The 21,868-nt window shown below is 38.4% G+C and overlaps 1 protein-coding gene across 3 annotated transcripts in view; it reads left to right on the top strand.

The window, feature by feature from the left end:
• kcnh7 (potassium voltage-gated channel subfamily H member 7) overlaps positions 1-21,000 on the top strand; it is a 43,636-nt gene extending 22,636 nt beyond the window's left edge. For 2 of the 3 annotated variants that reach the window (XM_082508742.1, XM_082508741.1), the window contains exons 6-15: positions 631-1,056; positions 5,485-5,884; positions 6,137-6,336; positions 7,871-8,123; positions 10,150-10,364; positions 10,502-10,589; positions 10,749-10,910; positions 13,636-13,792; positions 16,909-17,089; positions 17,377-21,000. In XM_082508742.1, the coding sequence (XP_082364868.1) occupies positions 631-1,056; positions 5,485-5,884; positions 6,137-6,336; positions 7,871-8,123; positions 10,150-10,364; positions 10,502-10,589; positions 10,749-10,910; positions 13,636-13,792; positions 16,909-17,089; positions 17,377-17,664 (2,370 nt within the window). In that variant the 3' untranslated portion in view covers positions 17,665-21,000. The remainder of the gene's footprint in view (positions 1-630; positions 1,057-5,484; positions 5,885-6,136; positions 6,337-7,870; positions 8,124-10,149; positions 10,365-10,501; positions 10,590-10,748; positions 10,911-13,635; positions 13,793-16,908; positions 17,090-17,376) is intronic. The other variant, XM_082508743.1, reaches the window with a different exon arrangement.
• The last annotated feature ends 868 nt before the right edge of the window (positions 21,001-21,868 follow it).

Genomic DNA, 21,868 nt, shown 5'->3' with positions numbered 1-21,868 from the left:
TGCCATAAGAGAGCCCTTTCTGCTAGTCTGTCGCACATTGTGAAGCCAGAAACAGAGAACGGCTTTGCTTTCCTGACCACATTGAATAATTTACCATCTAACCAGAGCTCATTCATCTGGGGAAATTAAAACAAATATTTGGGTACCACATTGCATAGTAAATTCATATCTATCAGTTAAAATGTATGCAGACTTTACTTTTCTTCAGTCTATCAAGTGCTTTTTCCAAGAGTAATTCAATGTACCTTCTGCAAATGGAGAACAAGTGGTAGTAACATTTATTTATAGTGCCAGGTCAGAGGCAATCCACTTGTCATAATGGCTATCTTTGACTAACTCGGTTTGACTGTAGAGGACACATTGGGTGTCACAGTTGTTATCAATTCATTCCTTAAAGTCTGTGAGCTGATTAAATGACCCGTGGATTTGATATATGAAATGGGAAACTGTGTTTAATCAAATTATAGATTTAAAATATATTGTTTTATACCAAAAAAGCACCATAAGCTTAAAACCTATAGCTTGTAATATTATCAATTATTCTAAGAGGTTGACCCAAAATAAAAATTGACAGCGATGTAATCAAGTGATTTTTGTAGCTCTTCTGACCCTCTCTCACCATTCCTGCAGGTCCTGTCCCTCGGAGCAGATGTGCTGCCAGAGTACAAACTCCAAACACCTCGCATTGACAAATTCACGATCCTTCACTACAGCCCATTCAAAGCCGTCTGGGACTGGCTGATCCTGCTGCTGGTCATCTACACGGCGATCCTCACTCCGTACTCAGCTGCTTTTCTTCTCAATGACCAAGAGGAGCAGAAGAGACGAGAATGCGGATACTCCTGCAACCCTCTCAATGTAGTAGATTTAATTGTGGACATCATGTTCATCATTGACATCCTCATAAACTTCAGGACAACTTATGTAAACCAAAACGAGGAAGTGGTCAGCCACCCAGCCAAGATAGCAATCCATTATTTTAAAGGATGGTTCCTTATAGACATGGTGGCAGCAATTCCGTTTGATCTTCTAATATTTGGCTCAGGATCAGATGAGGTATGTAATCTTTTGTTAATGTTGTACATGTATTTAGTTTTTTTTCAGCTAGTTGTTTTTTTCTCCCAGGGAGCTTTACTGCACATCACCCCAGGGATGCTTGGACTGTTGTACTTGCCCCTGTTCCACTACTTAAAGCCTGAATATTTTGGCTTCATAGAGATTACTTTAAATTGCATGTTTTTTTCCTTTCATTCTTTCTTTCTTCTTTTTTTTTCCCTTTTTTTGAATGGTCCTCATTCTAGAATCCATTTACACGGATTAATGGCTTACCAAATGGCAATCAATGATGCATTTATGTGAGGAGCAGGCCAACAGGGCTGTGTGCACAGCTTACATGCAAATGTGAGATGTCCATTGGTAGGCTGGCTGCCAGGACTGCTGGCTTGTTTGTTGGTAGGATATGTCCCCTAAGGCTCTGGATCCACTTCAGGGCTTTATCGTGCTTTGTAGACACTCCATTACACCCGGAAAGCTCCTGATTATACAGTAAACCATAATAATCTTTTCCATCAATGCGGCTGCTGCTGAGTCAGTTCAGTAAATGACAACAAATCAAAAAGAACATGGACATCTGTTTCACTCATCAGACAGTGACAAACAAAACGAGACCATGATTTGAAACTAAAGCACATCCTCACTACTATGTTTACTTAACTTCCACTTTTGCCAAAAATGAAAAACCAATTGACTCCTGTTCTATAAATAGATAGATAGAGTTATACAGTGAGAACATGTGCTTGCATGACTTCTATTTATAGCTTTCCATCTTGATGTTTATGTCAGATTGAACATGAAAATTCCCGCTCAGCAGCATTCTCATTCAGAAAACAAAACCAGCCGAGACAGTGGCAGATGGTTTTTCACAAGGCTCATTCAATTTAGCAGCTTAATAAGACGGTTTTAACCTACAATCGCTTAAGTAAACCTTTTGATTAGAGTAGGAAAAATATGTGAAATAGATTTCAGTGTCTGTTTGCTTTAAAAACAACTTCGTTTTACCATAGTATTGAACATATTGGGAAAGTTATCATGCAAAACTGGGCAATATGAAAAACTGAATGTTTTGAGAACGTTTATTATATAAACTACTGTCCAGTGTCCAGCAGTTTCATTGTGAATTTGGTTGCTTTGTCCTGACTTGAACCTGTAAATGTTGTTTCTGATAGAGATTAGTAGAATGACAGAGTGATGAGGCTGTGTAGCCCTGTGTAACCATAAAACCCAGCTACCTGTGAAGGTACAGTTAATGCTGTGATTTCATTCAGTTCACTTTGATTACGTTTCAGTTGTCTGTTTTTTTTTCTTTTTGGATGAATCACATCTATCAGTAAAACAGGCGCTGTTAGCGGTTGAGAAGGAGACTAATGTTCATTTACCATCACACTGCAATTATACGCAAACATAAGCCTCACATTTTAAATCAGTTTAGGACTTTAGATTTAATGAAGATCTAACATACTTAAGGGGAAAAGGGACTTTGTAAGTGGAAAGTGAGTTTTAAGTAAGTAAATAAAACATAAAAAAGTAAACTGTAGCATAGATTTGCAATGTTTTCGACAATAAATTTTGAGTCAGTGTGACAAGCACAGGCTATCATTTTAAAACATCTAAGTGCTTTAAGCTTCAAAAAAAATCTTTGTGGAGCTGCCTATATATTTACATTAACATTACATTCAGCCTTACATCACACTTGGATATGAGGTTCAAATTCCTCCCTGAGTCTTCTTTTCCTTCTTTCTGGACCGGTGATGCTCTGATTTTCTCTTGCTGCCCTTTTTGTGTGTTGGCTTTTCTGTATATATCTCTGTTCAGATTTATCAGTGTAAAACTGGCCCTGTGATATTATTTCTGACTTTAAACACCTTGTCTAAATCTGACTGACATTCAGACTTTTAATTAAAGCACAGCCAAGAAATTCTTGACTTAACTGGAGAGATTGAACAAGAGAGTGTAGACAGGGAATGAGAAAATGATCACCAATTGCTACAATACTTTAAGGCAAATTAATGGTTCTGTCCTAGTGTTGGTTAGAAAAGGATGATTTGAATTCAACAAATACAGGCCACAGAGACACAAATTTAGTTAACCCATAGCCAATGCCCCATAAGTGTTTCACAAGAAACCATTTTGGTACATGCCAAGAATAACAATCATAAAATAGCTGACAGTAGAGGTGATAAAAGTAGACATATTCATTATGTAGAAGTACACAAAGTAGTGATTCAACTTTGTTGCTCAAGTAACAGCAAAAAAGTGGAGGCTCTAAAGTAAAGAGGTATTATATTAAAAAAATAGCTGCTCCTCTACCAGCTGCTATACGCAAAGCTAACTGAAGCTCATGTCATATTAATATTATGATAAAATAATACCAATACAATGATATGAATGAAGGCTTTATTTCAGTTCTATTTCATCTGTCTATCTTCATTGCAGTTTGCGTCCACACAGGAAAATGAGGATAATCAAGGGTTAAAGTGGAATTCAACTGGTATGGGAACCCTAAGATCACTTATAGTGGAGCAGTGTGGGGGAAAGAATCACAAATAAGTCACAATAATTGTTGTTGTGAGCTTCAGTAGATTTTGTGAACAGGCTGTGATGAACTGACCTGTGCTGCTGCTCTTTGTGGATTTAGCCAACTCAATTTGACAAGATTTAAGCTGGGGTTACATGCTCTATCTCTGACTGATTTCCCACCCCAGACAGCATAAATCTAGTGTAAAGACAGAATTCAATGAGTGAATCTGATCAGCATCATCACCTTAAATTTGTCTGCTACACTTGATGTTAACCATGAACACTATAGCTGCTTTGCATTGGTCCAACATACTGCATTGTTTTAAAATGGACTGTTTTAAGTAGCCAGTGTTGCCTGATTTAAAACAACTAGTATATGAAGCAACCTTTAAAAAGCAAATGAAAATCATAATTTCAGCAACACATTGTGTACGATATATTTGTTTAACTGCTAGAAATGTGGCTTTTGAAATTAGCTGCCATGTAAAACAAAAAAAGAAAGAAGTGATTGGCTTTGTGCTTGCTGTGTAGCAATAGATCCGGAAGAACAGTAACTTCAACTTACAGATATCTGCACCTTCAATGCTTCTGGCTGACTTTAACGTCTAGGTGTAGTGATATTAATGATGCATAAATTATGTGTTTTTTGGCTCTTTCAACTCTTTGTGTATGATAAGCGCAAGTGGGGGATACACCAATAAGGTTGTGTTTTATATGTTATTGTTCCCTCCATTTAGATTCAAATTAGTTTGGTGTTTGAAGGCATGCTGTGGCAAGAAATAACTCCCCTCAAATGGTTTAAGCCTAAAGTAGTAGTAGAAGTAGTAGAAAGTAGATATTTGTTAAAAGGTATGTATTATAGATACATAAAAATTCTACTTAAGTATAGTATGTGTTTGTTACTGCCCATCTCTGGCTAACAGGAAATACGTGCATCTGGGGCTAAGAAACTTTAAATGTGCATGCCATTGTTCCTCATAAAGTATTTGGCATGTAAAAAAATAAATGTCATTTATTTTACGCTATGGCCACATACAATATGGCTATAGTGTATAGCGTCTCACGTACAATAAGTTATTGTATATATACAATAATTAGATATTGTAGAAATGCAAGATATTACCTTTTTCTTCTGCTTTGTGAGAAAATATTTTAAAGTACATTTTTGTTAATATTATAAATCAGTGATGGGGAGATATCGAACCCCTTTTTAAGTTTAAAGTCTCAGTTAGAAACTACTGTGGCGGTCCTATTTCCTCCAAAATTGCACCAATGGTAAACCTGTGCTGCAATGACTGTCAACATTTTGATAAAAGATAGAGAAATTCTGAAATATTTATAGAAGAATGATGTGGATTTTTGTTCATTTACCTTTAGATAACTAATGGTAAACGATATAAAGAAGTGATTATGAACGAAGTGTCATTGTTTCTTGTTGGACTTTTTCTTCTGTAATTGTCAGGTAAACAAATGGTCCTTTTAATAGGAATTGCAGTTACAGTTGTTAACACATTTCTTATTGACACATAGCAGCTACACAGCTCCCAGGGACCCATTAAATGAGTGTGCCTCTGTGTTCAGGATTGAACAAATGAAGATTTATCTATGGGCTGCTGGTGTCCTTACTTCTCACTTAATTTGCCTTTGACCAAAGAGCTCTGGGGTGTCTTATCCAGTTTTTTCTTTCAAGGAAGCTCATTAGTTTGTGAAGTGACTGTGAAACTGGCCCACAGCTTTAGACTTGTTGATAATATAAAGGAAATACACATGCAGACAAGTTTAGTAGATAAGTAGTAGATAACATGTCAGATCTTTTAGCATGATGAAGCAATATCTAAAACCGTTGATCTGGCATCCAAACTACTGTTGCTATTACTAATAATCTTCCTTATTGTATTTTTGTTTTAGACTACCACTCTCATTGGCCTGCTGAAGACAGCAAGGCTTCTGCGATTGGTGCGTGTAGCCAGGAAGCTGGATCGCTACTCTGAATACGGAGCTGCAGTCCTAATGTTGCTCATGTGCATCTTTGCCCTTATCGCCCACTGGTTAGCCTGTATATGGTATGCCATTGGCAATGTGGAGAAGCCTTACTTGGAACACAGGATTGGCTGGCTAGACAATCTGGGCGTGTCAATTGGAAAGCGATACAACTACAGTGATCCTAACTCTGGTCCCTCTATCAAGGACAAGTATGTCACAGCACTTTACTTCACATTCAGCAGTCTGACCAGTGTGGGCTTTGGAAATGTTTCCCCCAACACCAACTCAGAGAAGGTCTTTTCTATATGTGTCATGCTGATTGGCTGTGAGTATTTTATATGCTTTTCAGGTTGTATTTCAATTTACCATTATTTCATTCTTTTTGTTATCACTTGAATGGGTTTTGAGCAAAAATCTATCTTTTTTCCAGGTCCTTCACAAAACATTGTATATGTTTTAAGCAGAATGTGTTGACATTTTATCAAATTACCTGTGTCTTCATGGGTAACAGCAGTAAATATGCTGACTGTAGTAAAAACAGTACCTTCTCTTCACTCATTGCGTTTTTTTATTTCAGCCCTGATGTATGCCAGCATTTTTGGAAATGTTTCTGCCATCATCCAGAGGCTCTACTCGGGTACGGCCCGCTATCATGCTCAAATGTTACGGGTCAAGGAATTCATCCGTTTTCATCAAATTCCCAACCCTCTGAGGCAAAGGCTGGAAGAGTACTTCCAGCACTCATGGACCTACACTAATGGCATTGATATGAATACGGTAAATAACTGAAGTCACTCATCCACCTGTCCCTGTAATGGATATGGATATCCAACAAAACAAGTGATTGCACTGATGACAATATAAATACATGCTACTAAAAGAGCTTTTTTTCTCTCCCTTGTCTGCTTTTCAATTGGATTAACATCTCTTCATTGGTAAGAGCAGGAGGTACATATTTAATTTCTTTAAATTTTTTAAATGGGTTTCAGTCTGATCACTGTTTAAAATAAGAACCTCATTATGCTGTCTACAGCCTGTGGGTTAGAAGACCCAGATGCAGGACACAGGAGGTAGACTGAAGTTCAACATGATAGTCTCTAATCAAAGTTAAGGTCAGACACTGAAGGTCAGGCATTGTAGCAAATAAATCTAACTGGGGACAGGCGAGAAGGGAATGCCTTGGAAGATTAACAGCATAATACAAAAACATTCTGATAAATGGGAGGTAGACAACTGGTGCTGTACATACCAAAGTGACCGACTGGCTAATTGGACATGTGTGAGGAAATCCAACAGATACTGTGATGATGAGGAAGGAAGTAATATAATAAAATGAAGACATTAAACTTAGAGACATACAAAGATTTTTTTTCACATTTGAGATTGTAATAGTACAAGTTTACCAGTAGACGTCTATTCCCAGGTACATTTTTGAAAATGACGGTTAAATAAATCCTTTATTTAAGAAAAAAAAAGGCAAATGTTACATTTTTTGTGAACCATTACGTTCCCATGAATTAGCTCCTGGTAATTTTCTGAATACTTACCACATCTCTACTATTGTAATGTCTAAAGTTTGCTTTACATTATTCTTGTTCAGTGATTTAGTGCTATAAAACAAAAACCAACAATATTTTTTAAAAAACAACTTTTGTTTTATCTCAGCTTTAGTAAGTTATGTAAACGTAGTGTTTGATGGACTCACTCAGTACATTCTATATATCAGAGTATGAATTCAGTGCATAACTACACTAGATTAACAGGTGTAGATGCAAACGCATAGCACACTTTTGATTCTGATCTGCTTTGTTACCGGTTCAGCTTATAGTGTAGTTTATTCATATTAATCATTTCAATGTCATGACAGCCTATTTATTTTGAAAAATATGCATAATATCTTCATATGTCTTATGCTCTCCTTTCTCTGTAATGGCAGCATCCATTCAAGCCTGCATGTACTTCACATTTCCTTGCATGCCTGTGTTTATGCTATTAATTAAATTCTTAAAATCAACAGGGGAGAGTATCCTTTTAGTGCCATCCTTTGCAAAATACTAGTATTTGTCAGCCCACCTCAAGTGTATGGCTGCTTTGTTTTCTTTAAAAACTCACAAGTTTAGAGGCCACCTCTATACAAAGTTCTTTTGAAAGTGCTTTTTTTTTCTAACTTGTGTTCTTTTGTATCTGAGAGAACAAAGCTTGACAAACTGATCTGATGATGTGGTCACAATTATCTCTGAAACACATCTCTGTAAGGATATCAAACAAATGTTTTGAGCACTTTATTTACTGTTTTTTCTCCGCATCTTAGGTGTTAAAAGGGTTTCCCGAGTGCCTACAGGCAGACATCTGCCTTCACCTCAACAGTTGTCTTCTGGACAACTGCAAAGCTTTTCAAGGAGCCACCAAAGGATGCTTGAGGGCCTTGGCCATGCGCTTCAATTCCGCTCATGTGCCTCCCGGAGACACTCTGGTCCACGGTGGTGATGTGCTCACTGCTCTCTATTTTCTGTCGCGTGGTTCTATTGAGATCTTGAAAGATGACATTGTGGTAGCTATCCTGGGTAAATACAACCCCTTGTTGATCATTTTACTGATGTGTACTAACATCTAGTGTTTATTTGATATTTTGTCTCAATTACAATAAGTAGGTTGGGTGGATGGTGCTCAGTTGATTAAGAGCTTTTAAATTTAAGTCCTGTATGGAAATTTTTTATACCCAGAGTAAACTCTTTTGTGCTGTTTGACATTTTGCCAATGTCTATCAGGAGTTTTGTGCATATAATGTCAGTCTCTGCTACACATAAAATCCTCTGCCTCCACCTGGAAATGTGATGAACTGTAATAGTCAATGTCACCTCCCTGTTGTATTTAGATCGCTCAGCTGACTGTGTGTTAAATGTCAGCACCAAGCTAACTAAAACTTTAGGCAGGTCTAATTTAGTCTCATACTGTTTTGAGCTTATTGTTGATTTTGTAAAAAGATCTTTAAGATTTACCTTTTGTTTATATAGTCAGAGAGGAAGCACATACTGTACAAGAAACATTCTAGTACCCACATGTGAATTCAATGTGCACAGATGTTCTGGACCTTGGCGTATTTAGCATCAGAAAATTCAAAATAAAATGTGCCTTCATGTGGGTTTTCACATTTCGTTTTCTGTGAGTGTTCTGGGGTGTTTGTGTGACAGGTTTGACACTCTGGCATTTCTATTAAGTGGCCTCATGGAAGGTTGTCTGGCAGTTTCAAAGAACGCAGTGAAAATGGTGCCACTTTTTTGACAGCACTGGGAAATGAGTTAAAGCTGCAAAATAGAGAGTATTAAAATAATGTCAGTAAAAAGGAGATTTGGCTAAAACAACTAGCAGCTCTAAATTTGAAGCTATATTTTTCATTCTTTATGTATTGATACTGAGCTTGATGCATCAATGTTAAAATACCAATACTGGAAAAATGTCTATTTATTTTTTCTTCATGGGTAAACTTCATTCATGCACTCCAGACCGGGCCTGGATTAGATTTTATTCATTATTCATGAGATTAATTCTCACTAAAGCTGCACCTGAAAGAATGAGGTTTCAGCTTCGCAACGGTTGCTGCATCACACAAAACGTGTTATTAGTGATTATCGTGGAAAAGCCACTCAAGCATAATTATAATGCTCCATCGCCATAGTTTATTCTCACATGGGGAACTATACCAACCTCTAACATGGCAATGGTCAGCCCATGGTGTTAAAGTATTTTTCTCTTGTAATGATCATGACTCCAGCAAGGCTATTAGCATTGTTCTACAGGTGAGGAATTAATCTCTTATCCTAATCAATCGTTGTGGGGAGAGCTCTGTGTTTGTGTGCGGGGGAGAGACACACCAGTCTGTGTGAGGCTTTCCTCTGTGGCCGAAAGGTGTCCGGTGCATGCTGTGAAAGGCACACTGGCAGCCAGCATATCATATCTCTTTCTTCTGAACCCCTGCTTACACTGTTGGCATTTAGTGAACCCCCCACACCAACAAAGGGATTTTTCATGATGCCCTTTAAACCAGGCCTCTCGTCCTTTGGAAAATGGGCCCTTATTTCTGCAAAGGAAGCTCTTTTATTCTCCAGACTAAAAGCTAAGCTTACCGTAGATTTTTTTGGTTTTTTCACTTTTTGCAAGTTCACTGAAGAGCTGGCTTAATTATGTGATAGCCAAAATCAGTGCAAAAATTGCCTTTGAAGTGCACAAGTAAAGTGTGTCAATTGCAATCAAGCCCTCCTTTACCCATCGCATCAAAGCTGCTGCGTGTTAGTAGTTACTCCTCAACATAAATAATGGATCAAAGATAGAAAGACAACTGATGTGCCGGCCCTGGGAGACGATCTACACAGAAATTAGAGGCTGTCTGATTTTGATTATCCACAAAAACAAACACGTCTGCGCCCCTTAGTGAAATCAGAGTGATAAATAGATTCCTATTGTAATCGCAGCAGAGATTTATGCCTGCGTCATGCCTTTTTTTGGAACTCACTGTAGCTCAAGTCAGCATTTTTACATCTTCCCACTAAAACTGTCAAGATTACCTGTTGTTTGTGTGTTTGTCACCTCCAGGTAAAAATGACATATTTGGAGAAATGATCCATCTCTATGCCAAGCCTGGAAAGTCTAACGCTGATGTGCGGGCTCTGAGTTACTGTGACCTGAGCACCATTCAGCGAGAAGATTTGCTGGAGGTGCTAGACATGTACCCGGAGTTTGCAGATCACTTCTTCAACAACCTGGAGCTTACTTTCAACCTGAGAGATGACTCCACCAAGGCAGATAATGTAAGAACATTTTGGACCTATGTGTTTAATGGGTGTTTTGATAACAAGTATTCATATTGTAATTTGCCTAAATTATGTTTTTTTGTTTATTCTTGGTAACTGACACATTTTCTGATTGAAGCATTTTAATTTTGCAGCCCTGTAGTGTCAAAGAAAGTGATTCAGATGGTGAGGGAAATAAAAATGTGAAAAGAAGAATCTCTTTCACAGCAGATCTGTCTAAAGGTCAGTAGAAACATACAGGAGAACCTTGTCAAGCATGCTTTGTGGCTGCAAATTTTTTTCTTTGTTATTATTCATGGATTGGTGCTCCGATATGCAAAAGTCTGTCCTCTATGGGATATGGTGTTATTCCACTGACTCCTGCTGATTGCCATTCTACAGGGGAAAGCAAAGAAATGGTTAAAGAAGTTCAAAGGGAGAGAGAGTCTAACTCGTGCCTAAAGAGATCTTCAGTAGTTCTGGGTCGCTCTTCACTCACAGTTCCAGGCCTAGACTCAGACGTTATTGTCAGAGACAGCTTGGACAGAAAACCACCTTTTGAAGGTAACAGATCTTGTCTTACAGATGAATTGTAAATATCTGGTGAATAAAATTGTAGCTTTTTTGGCAAGAACTTTCAAAGCAGTGTTGCAAATCGTGATGAATATTTGTAGGACAAACACTAATGTGAGTGGTGGGAAGACACTGAGGGACAATGTCTTTGACGCTGCATTCGGGGCGATCGTGGCTCAAGAGTTGGGAGTTCGCCTTGTAATCGGAAGGTTGCCGGTTCGAGCCCCAGCTTGGACAGCCTCGGTCGTTGTGTCCTTGGGCAAGACACTTCACCCGTTGCCTACTGGTGGTGGTCAGAGGGCCTGGTGGCGCCAGTGTCCGGCAGCCTCGCCTCTGTCAGTGCGCCCCAGGGTGGCTGTGGCTACAATGTAGCTTACCATCACCAGTGTGTGAATGTGTGCGTGAATGGGTGGATGACTGGATATGTAAAGCGCTTTGGGGTCCTTAGGGACTAGAAAAGCGCTATATAAATACAGGCCATTTACCATTTACCATTAGCAGCTCTAAGAGGGTGACTGGTTGTGTGGAGAGTGTTGGGATGTTCCCAGGCTTCTAGAGTTGCTTTGAGCAAAAACTTGGGAATTTAAATATTTAGGTTGCCTTCTGCCAAAATGCTGCTCAGCTGATTATAATTCTAAGAGACAGGATGTCATCTGTCTCAAAAATCATAGACTTAAGACTGCATTATTCTCCCTTGCAGACATGCATATGAAGAGCTGCAGGGTCTTGCAGTTTTTCTTAATTTTTTTTTCTAGTCCAGTATCCAGACAAATGCCTTACATGCTGTAGATCACTATTGATATGATTCCATCCGCAAATTATTCTACATTTAATATTCTTTTGAAGACAATTTTATAAGTGCAGGTGGCAAAGGAACAGCATGCAACTGCAGTCCTTCAGACAAAAAATCATCAGCCCGTGCAAGTTATCTCTGTAGAAAATAACTTTTGACAGTTTGCTCGTTTCATCATCATCATCATCATCATTTATTTATTTATATAGCACTTTAAAAACACACCTGGTAGACCAAAGTGCTGTACAATACTAATATGCACATAGTAATAAAACCAGACATAGCAATAAAAAAGAACATTAAAAAAAATATCAGTTACCCACAGAGTTAAAAGCCAGAGAATAAAAATAGTTTTTTAATAAAGACTTAAAAACTGGCACTGATGTAGCCTGTCTAATATGGAGAGGAAGGTTATTCCAAAGCAGTGGCGCTGCAACAGAGAACGCTTGGCCATAGCCGTGACTTTGGGACCAAAAGCAGCAACTGCTCAGCTGGAGCATTCAGGTGTGCATTAACAAAATACTGAGGAGGGAAGACATCAGCAGTGGTCTCAGAACCAATTGCTGCAGTTTATTAGTCTGAAAGGGGTAATAAAGCCATTTCCAAAATACTTTACGTCCATCATTCTACAGTGACAAAGATTATTCATAAGTGGTAAACATTCAAGACAGTTGCCAGTCATTCCAGGAGTGGACACACTACTAAATCAGAGAAATTGTAAATTGCAAGGTTAAGTTTGTAGAGCTTCTTGTAAACAAACCATCATTTAAACCAGATAACAATGCACAACACCACATTTGGTGAAAACCAAACACAGTGTATTACCAACTGCCAAATCGAGGGTGGGAAGGTGAGGATTTGGGCTTATTTTGCAGCCACAGGACCTGAGTATCTTGCAGTCATTTAAACTCCTCTGCATACCAAAGTATTCTAGAGTCAAGTGTGAACCCATCTGTCCAACAGTTAAAGCAAAACTGAATCATGTAACAGGACAATGACCCCAAGCACAGCAGAAAATCTGCAACAGAATGGCTGAAAAAGAAAAGAATCAAGATGCAGTAATGGCCCAGTCAAAGTTCAGACCTCGGCCTGATTGAAATGCTGTGATATGACCTTAAGAGAGCTGTGTATAAACAAATGCCTGCAAAGCTCAGCAAATTGAAGCAATGATGTAAAGAAGAGTGGGCCAAAATTCCCCCGCAATGATATGAGAGACTGATAAGGTCATACAGAAAACAATTACTTCAAATTACTTTACGTTACTGCTGCTGTAAAAGTGCTGAATCATGGGATATACTTGGTTTTTCCACACACCATTTTTATATTTTGGCTTCTTTTTTTTTAAATAAATAATGGCATGATTCAATAGGCCATGTGCTGTTGTTTATATGTGCTATAATCAAATTTAAAATGACCTGATTTTCTATGTTTTATTGAAAATAAAATAAATTTACCCAGTTAAAATGTACCCAGTATCCCAACTGTTTTGGAGCTGGGGTTCTACGTGATACAAAGTCGGACCGAGAGAACGACTGTCAATGCACCCTCAGCCCAAACTCTAAACGAATCTATGCAACTCATTGTATTAGTGCAAAGCCACCTGCACAGTCTGTTCAGTGAGATAACTTAATCACCGAATTAACCACCCCTCTGTTTAAAACAACAAAAGAGGCTCCACACATATCACTAGACAGCAGGTTAAATACTACCATGTGCCAAACAGAGATAACAGGGTTAGTTTGCAACTGGAAAACACCGATATAATAATTCTCCTGGTATAGCAGTGTGATAAATTACAACAAAGGATCTACACACACTTTGCTGTAGAGATTAATTATATTCTATTTTAGTAATGTTTAGTGATGACGTTGCTCTGACCTGCAAGTGAGGATGTAAATCATGCATGTTGGTTTGGTCCTCCAGATCTGTGCTGTGATAAATGGGCCTGTAAGAAGCCTACAGACTACCTGGATGAGTCAGCGCAGTTCCAGGACCTGAGAGAGGATGATAATTCTGCCAGTGAAATCACATATGGAGAGGTGGAACAACGCTTAGGTCAGCTTCAGGACCATTTAAACAGGTACATATTTTTAGAGTCAGCATGCAGATGGTTGAGCTTCACTTTGCTGTCATAAACTATGAATTACCCGAAAATGTGAACTTTTCTAGTGTGAATAACAGTGCTTGTTTTTTTTCTTCTTCTTTTTTTTGACTAACCCTTTTTCTTTTACCAATGGTTTGCCATTTCAGCCACACAGCTCACGTGTGGCGCCACATGAAATTGCAGAAATTTCTCTTCTCATTTAAACGTACTAGTTGCGCTTAGCACATCTCTGTTTGGAAACAGTGCAGCATCTTATCAGATGGTGCAAAGAGTTGCTGTTTTGGACGGTATTTCTAGATTATTGTCTAAATTTACTTAAGTAAATGATGTTAAAACTTCTCTCCTTTAATTTTAATGTGAAAAGTTTAGGTTAACTTTGAAGTTAAAGTTGGAACTCTACTTGTTCTGAAGAAAATAGGATTATATTTTTTACATTTATCCAGGGGCATTCCTTTACTGAAGTTGTCTTTTTTGGCCTATGTTGACATGATAGCACTCAGTTGCTCCACATATCTCCCACACCATTACACCACCAGCAACCTGAAACATTTATACAACACAGGATGGATCAATTCTTTCATGTTTATGCCAAATTCTGACCCAACCATCCAGTTGTTGCTACAGAAATCGACACTTGTTAGATCAAGCAACATTTTTCTGATCTTCTGTTGTCAAATTTTGATGAACCTATGTGAATTGAGGCTTCAGTTCCCTGTCTTTATTTGACAGGAATGGCACATGATCTGGTCTTCAGCTCTTGTAACTCATCTGTTTCAAGGTTCAACACAGTTCTCATTCAGAGATACTCTTTTGCAAACCTTGGCTATAGTGAGTGGTTATTTGAGTCTCTGTTGCCATCCTATCAGCTCAAAGCAGCCAGGCGATTCTCCTCTGAACTCTGGCATTTCCATCTAGAGAAGTGCTGCTCACTGGATATTTTCTCTTTTTCATACCAGTCTCTGTAAAGAGATGGTTGTGTGAGAAAATGTCAGTAGATTAGTAGAAATTCTGAAATACCAGCAGCCCATCTGTCACCAACAACCATACCATGTTCAAAGTCCCTTAAACCACCTTTTTTCCCCAACCGCTCAGTTTGAACTTCAGCCGGTCAACCTGACCATGTCTGCATGACTAAATGCATTGAGTTGCTGCTGTGTAATTTGCTAATTAGTTATTTTTGTTACCCAGCAGTTGAACTGGTAGATTCAACAGTCTGCCCATTAAAAATGCATGGAGTCATATGAGTGAACATTTCACTTAAAATGACTCAGAAGGAGCAGAGTGGAATATTTTTTCCAGTTTTAAGTGCAGGGTAAAGGCTCCTCTCTATTCCCCTCACTTTCTCCATTCAACATCTAAATCTCATTTGTAAACCATAGCTACTGGTGATGTAACGTCTGACATTACAGCAACCGAGCGCACCATAAAAGTCACAAATTTTCACTTGTGACTCATGGTGGCTTTAAATGGAGCCTTTTCCATTTTTTCAAAACATTCTGTAAAACTGATTTGGGAGAGAAGCAGCCTTATCTAGAGGCATTATGTGTTTATGTATTTGTCTGTTTGTTCAATTGGTTGTTATTTTTTCTACTGTCTTCAAGTCTACATATATAACATTAATAGTAGTTCTTAAAAACAGAAAGAATGGATTTATCTATCAATTGCATTGTCTAATTTGAGCGGATATTGAATGTATGATGGATTTTCACTGTGCACAAAAATATTCGGGTAGTCTTTTAGTCTAGAGCATTTTCTGGTATGTTCTGTGGCGACAGCATAGGTATATTTGTCACTATTCTTATTTATCATTGCATTTTCAGATAAATGCTATTATTAATTTCAGTAAATGATAAGGCAGTGCTTTATTCTTTTAAGATGTCACCTCCCACACTGCTAAAAGTAGGCTACACCAAATGTGAAGGAGTAGGTGGAGGACGGCAACTAGCTGGCAGAAGTCATTGTCGGACTTGGAGTGGGAGGTTGGATCTAATGGAAGCAGGATGCAACATTGTAGGACCGGTGCAAATCAAACTTGAGAATGACCTGGTACTAAAGTCTTTATATGGTAAAGGAGCGCTCAGAAAAAAATGTGCCTGAAACAATTTATAATGATAGAAACAAAATGGTGAGATTGATTTCTAGCAGCTACGTTGTACTTTACCTTCCCTAAAATGAATAGATTTTATTTTTGTCATTCCTGGAATGTAGAAACACATCTTTGGCAGTAGTTTCAGAATCACACCTGCAGTCAGCAGCCACCTGAAACGGACACGCAAATGAACAGCAGATGGTATTTTTAGCTGGAATTATCACAGAGAATGAAAGATCGCATCAGGGTGCCTGAAATACTGGGCAAGCTCATTTTATTAAGCACAAATAAGGCATTTTATCCACTGCACTATACCTGACCTTGTTTTTTTAATGCTGGCTGGCTGCAGGATGAGCAGCACTTCTCTGTCATTTTGGTGTTTTTGTGGCTTTGACTAGTCTGAAAGCATATGTGGCAGGAAAAAAATGTCGGTGTGGCCTTTCTCTTTTACACATCTATGTAAATAGCCAAGAAAAATATTGTTTGGTACGCTGAAAAATACTGTGCGGCTGCTTTTACTTAGTGTCTCATGAGCCACAGCATATTAAATGAGGAAAACAAAAAGGCTGACAGTGTCTTTGTGCATTAGATGGAATACACGTTGGGTTTGGGGTTTTTTGCCTTAAGTCCTAAATATAGAACTTTGATCAAATCTAGACTTAATTAGATTTACCAGATGAGTATAATAGTTATTTGCACAGTAAATGCAGAATTCACATGTCCCACACAAAGCTCATTATCGCTCCTAGCAGGGGCAATGTCTTTCATCTATTGCTTTGACAGAATGTTTCCACACCGTTGCCGTCTCTTAATTTTGTCCAGAGCAACGGCTCCATCTAGTGCTCAGTGAAGCACATCTGAGTGTGCTTTCAGCCATTGTCACACACAGTTAGGTTCACACTGTCCGAGTTACGTAAATACTCTTTCTTTTCATACTTATCTTTTGCTAATATTATACAGTATATCTGTCTGTTTTTGCTCATCAGTCCTTTTTTTTTTTTAGGCTAGAATCTCAGCTGTTATCTGATATGCAGGCGATCCTGCAGCTGCTGCAGAGGCAACCAACTCTGGGACCGCCTGCCTACAGCACTGTGACTGCTAATCCAGACTATCACAGATCTGCAGTGAAGGTTCAGCCGGCTGCTCTGAATGCAAGCCATTTCTTTAGCTCTGCAGGAACTCAAGTAAGGATGCCATCACTTTAGTTGGTAGACATTATTTTACATAGAGCATTTGTTTTCCACTTATGTACACATTGAGACCTTTCCCTTCACTTTTTCATACTGTTAAACTAAATGTCACATCTAAAAACGTGTTGGTTTGTTTGTTTTTCTACAAATACAGTTGTGTTTTAAGGGTAAATATAATTTCACATCTGAAACAGGATATTAAATGTATATATATATAATGAGATTATTTACCCCAGCACAGGCAACTAAGATCTTATTATTGTCAAAAACTGTTTTTTTAGGCCCCCAACCAAAAACTAGGGAGCACCATTCAGGAATCTAAAGACTCTGTGTTGAGCTTGGCCAGTGTGAATGCACCCACTGAGGACAGCCTTAAAGAATTTCTTGTGCAGAGACATGCAGAGGCACAACAGCATCAACAACCATCCACAGGGCATCAACAGTCAGCACTGATCCTTCTTCCACCTGAAAACCCTGCTTCCTCTTCTTCCATGTCACCTTCAGACTCCAACCTCAATGCCACTGGACTCCATAAACCTGCCTCAGACCAAGAGTCTCCAAGGCCATAAATCTTTTCTGCAGCACGGTATTCTAATATTGAGGTTGTAATGCTGTAATTACTAAGTAGCAGTTTCTTTTATCAGCATGCTGGCACAGTCATCTGTGGCTTGGTATTAGAAATGAGATGTTCTTACATTGTGCATGAAGACAAAACACTGTTTTACGTGGTTGACACGGAATTAAGAAACTATTCCTGCAGCTGCCAGTATAATATGTAACAATAGTTACATATTTTAACAGTAGTTCTGTCAAAACAGGATTGAATCCATAATCATCATCATCCTCATTCATTTTTGCTCTTTAAACTTACATGGTGATGCCCACTTAATCTTGATGCACCTATTTAACCCATGAGGACAGCATTTCAGCATTTTTAATTAAATTCTTCTTACTCTGCAAGAATGCTGGTCTCCACTAGGTTGTGATAGAAATACACAACCAATGTGTTTTGCAAATGCTTTTCTAGTTAACGGACTTTGTGTTTTTTGCAGACACACTATTGCAGCATTTTATGTTCCCACACAGTTGGTCACACTAGCATGGGCTATGTGGCTTGGGCAAAATCGAAGGTGTGGATAGTGACACTAGCTCCAAGTGTAAGCAAGAAGAGCCGACTGACCTACCTCACAGTAGACAGGCTCCAGTCATCAGACAAATAGGGTTCCTCCTGCTGGTATCTGCAAAACCAGGGAAAGACTGGCATCTCCACCTCCCCACAGTGGATACAATAACTCACCAGGTTCTGCAGCAGAATTGCCAAAAACACCGGGAGGTGCAGTGCATAACAGCAGCCAGCTGTTCCTCAGTGAGGGGTCTGTGGATGATGAACATTCATGGAAAGTATTAAGAAAGATACAAAAAAATAGAGGAACTTGTGGAAAAAACATACTCTCAAAAAACAAGTTGAAGGTGATGGTGGCACCACGACTACTTACTGTACTAGCATTTCATAACATCTTATGAGCAATAGGTGTGAGTCATTTAAAAGTGACAAAAGTGGGTCATCTGGTGGATAAGGTGCTAGTTTTAAGCTAACTAACATACTACCAGTACTCAAGTGCAGAATCCACAGAGAGCGGAGGCTGTAGAAAGCCAGGACTAACACACACTGCCAAGCAAATTAAAAGTCTTTACACAAGAATTTGCCAACAACCCCATCGAGCCTTTTTTCAATCCTTTCATGCCTGTAGTCTGAAGAGGGAAAGGTTATCTCTCCAGACGCTGGGTGTCAACAGAGAGCCGCAACTGTATTACTCTCTGCCAAAGTTCAATGCAAGTGATCATTGTTGCTTGTTATACTTCAGAGCAGCAGACAAGAACACATGAAAGCCTCAACTAAAATATTGTGAACGCTGAAAGGAGCCAACCCATTACTGTTACCAAGGCTGGCTGGCAGCAGCTGAATACAGACATGTTTGTTTAGGCAGTTAACCTGTCCAACCTGAGACTTGGAAACAAAGATGTGAGCGAGTCATAGGTACCTGCACTGCTATCAAAACACGTGAGCACTGGAAACGTCAGGAGGTGGCTTTTTCACAACAGAAAAATGACGGCACAGCTTTTCTTTCTCCATTTGCAGAATGCAGTTCCTAGCACCTGACGCTGAGGCACTGAGGACAGTGGAGGTTATTTTACATGATGCAACAGTCACGGATGAGCCTGGTCATTAATGTTAGAGCCCGTTTAGAGTGTAAAGTCTGTGTGGGCACATAAAAACATTCCAGGCTTTGGGAGTAATGAGTCTGTATATGAAAGAAATATAAGTCTTCTGTAGCCATTAGTGTAATACAGCATTATTACAAATAAGAGTTTTCTGATGTATGTTGTATGCCTGTCTTCTCTGAAGTGTGACTCAGGGGTTATGGACAATTGCACTGCAATATACTGTACAGTATCAAAAAAAAGACTATGGTTTTCTTCTATAAACAATGTGCTTTATTACTGCAATGACTAATGTGCACCTGGTGTACAATGTTAAGCCAACAGAATACACTATACATACTTATCTGGAAAAATATAACATGCAGATTTGAGATTTTTTTTTTTTCGCCGTTTGGAGAAGTATGATATAGACATTTCTACATTTAGAAAAGAAATAGAAAAAAATCATATCAAATGTTTTGTGTCTTATAACTTACTTTCTCATTTTTCTCTTACAATATAATTATTCAAAAGTGTTAAAGGAACTCTGACTATGAAGACGTGCATACCTGATTATATTAAGATTAACAGCAATTTGAATGTTATTTAAAAAACGTTTGTGAATTAAAAAAGTGACACATTGTTGGAACAGTCTTGGTCTTAATGTCTAGATATTACAGCGCGTATTTTGTTCAACTTTTTTCAGGTCGACGGTGAAATAATACAGCCCCCCTTTCTTTTCGTTACCCAAGACTGTTTAGTCTTGGGTTTAGTCAGTTTAATAGTAACACACGTAAACATGGTCCATAACGACTAGCTCGCGCACATCTGCCAGCCACCTGCATCCGAAGTGTCTGATAAGCTCCATCAGTCTTTGTTGGAGAACAGAAGAACACTTACGGGCCATGTGGCATTTCATTGTAGTTGTTGCTTACAGCCAACAGCATGTTTTTCCTGTTTTGGTTGGCTAAATAGGGAACTATGCCATGTGTTTTTTTTAACACCGTGGTTTAGTATATGAGATCACACGAGCTGAAATAATCTGAGTTCCTTTTAAGTCAACATTATGTTGTATGGGAAAAATGTGAAAGTGGCCACTTAAATGAGTGCATCATGGTTTGAGATTTAAAGGGTTTGGGAAAACTTACCTATGAAATATAACATATACTATTGCAGCCTATTGGGAATTCTTATTAGTTTTGTAGTTATTTATTTATTTATTTTCATATGGATCTACAAAGCATGCATTTTTTTGAGTCTCTATATGCTTACCGTTTTGCACTGCCTGTCAGCCCAAAGTAGCACATTACAATATAAAATGATGTCAGCATACTTTACTCGGATGAGGTGTTGGGGGGAGAAGAGGAAGGGGCACTGCGGGACACAAGGACACATAGTACTTGTGCATAAACAGACCCCAGAGAGTATCTTGTGCCTATATGACAAATCCAAATGCTAAGACAGCATCTTTATGTATAAATAACCATACATAATGAATTATATAGTCCCTGTACAGTTTTTTTTTCTGTTGGCAATGAAGGTTGTTGTTGTTAGACATTTGTAGGAAATAAATACATCCCATTGCCAGAAATGTTTTTTTGTTTTTTACTGAATAAATTACATTGAGTATTCTATAGAACATACAGTAGTGCATATGTTAGTTTTGAAACTGTGGGAGCAATAAATAAAAACGCACAGTTGGAGTTGTGTCGCTGGCTTTCTGTTATTCAGTCCATATATGTGTTTACAGTTGCTGTGTACATAACTGAAAGTAGAACATATACTATGAATTATGAAGTGTTCCAGGAGGATTGTGGGTCCTTGAGGAAGGTGAGTGATTATTTCACAGTATGTCAAATACTTTGTTGCAGTTGTTTGTTTTTAATGAGCATCTGCCAAACGTATAATGCATTTCTTTATATTGTTGCTCTTAGGAGCCATGACTTTCCTTTTTTTAAAAAAACAATCTTGACCAGTAGTTTGGACATTGATTGCTTTTTCATTCATTTTCAGTTCAGTCCTTGTAGCGGACCATTTTCACAGGAATGTGTTTTGTTTTGTGTGTGTGTGTGTGTGTGTGTGTGTGTGTGTGTGTGTGTGTGTGTGTGTGTGTGTGTGTGTCACTTAACACTGACCTATGAATCAATCAAGTACAATAACACACAGTTATATAAGACAATTTGCCATAAAGTAGTGTTTTTGCACCAAGAAAGTGATTTGCACAGAGCTAAAAGCTGAAAACTTGACACATCTTTGCATGATGTTTGGTGTCTTCTTAAAAAAATCTTAAGAAACTTGACAAGTGGAGGATAAAAGAAGAAGCCAGGCCTAAAAACTATCTACAGCATATGAACGATGAGCATTTGATGGGTGAGTTTTTGAAAGTAAATAAGAAAAAAAGCAAAGATCTGACCCAGGACATGAATCAGATGGGTGGCTGCCAATAAGCTATTCTTTATGAAGAGGAAAAGGATAAAATTAATGTAATTTGAAGACAGAAAAAAGTAAGGTCAGATTTTGACCTACCAGGCAATATCATCTGGAAAACATCTAGTTGGCTTCATTTTTCAA

Source organism: Aulonocara stuartgranti, assembly GCF_965226115.1.
Source record: "Aulonocara stuartgranti genome assembly, chromosome: 16".
NCBI classification, from domain to species: domain Eukaryota; kingdom Metazoa; phylum Chordata; class Actinopteri; order Cichliformes; family Cichlidae; genus Aulonocara; species Aulonocara stuartgranti.
This window is presented reverse-complemented; position numbering and strand designations above follow the sequence as displayed.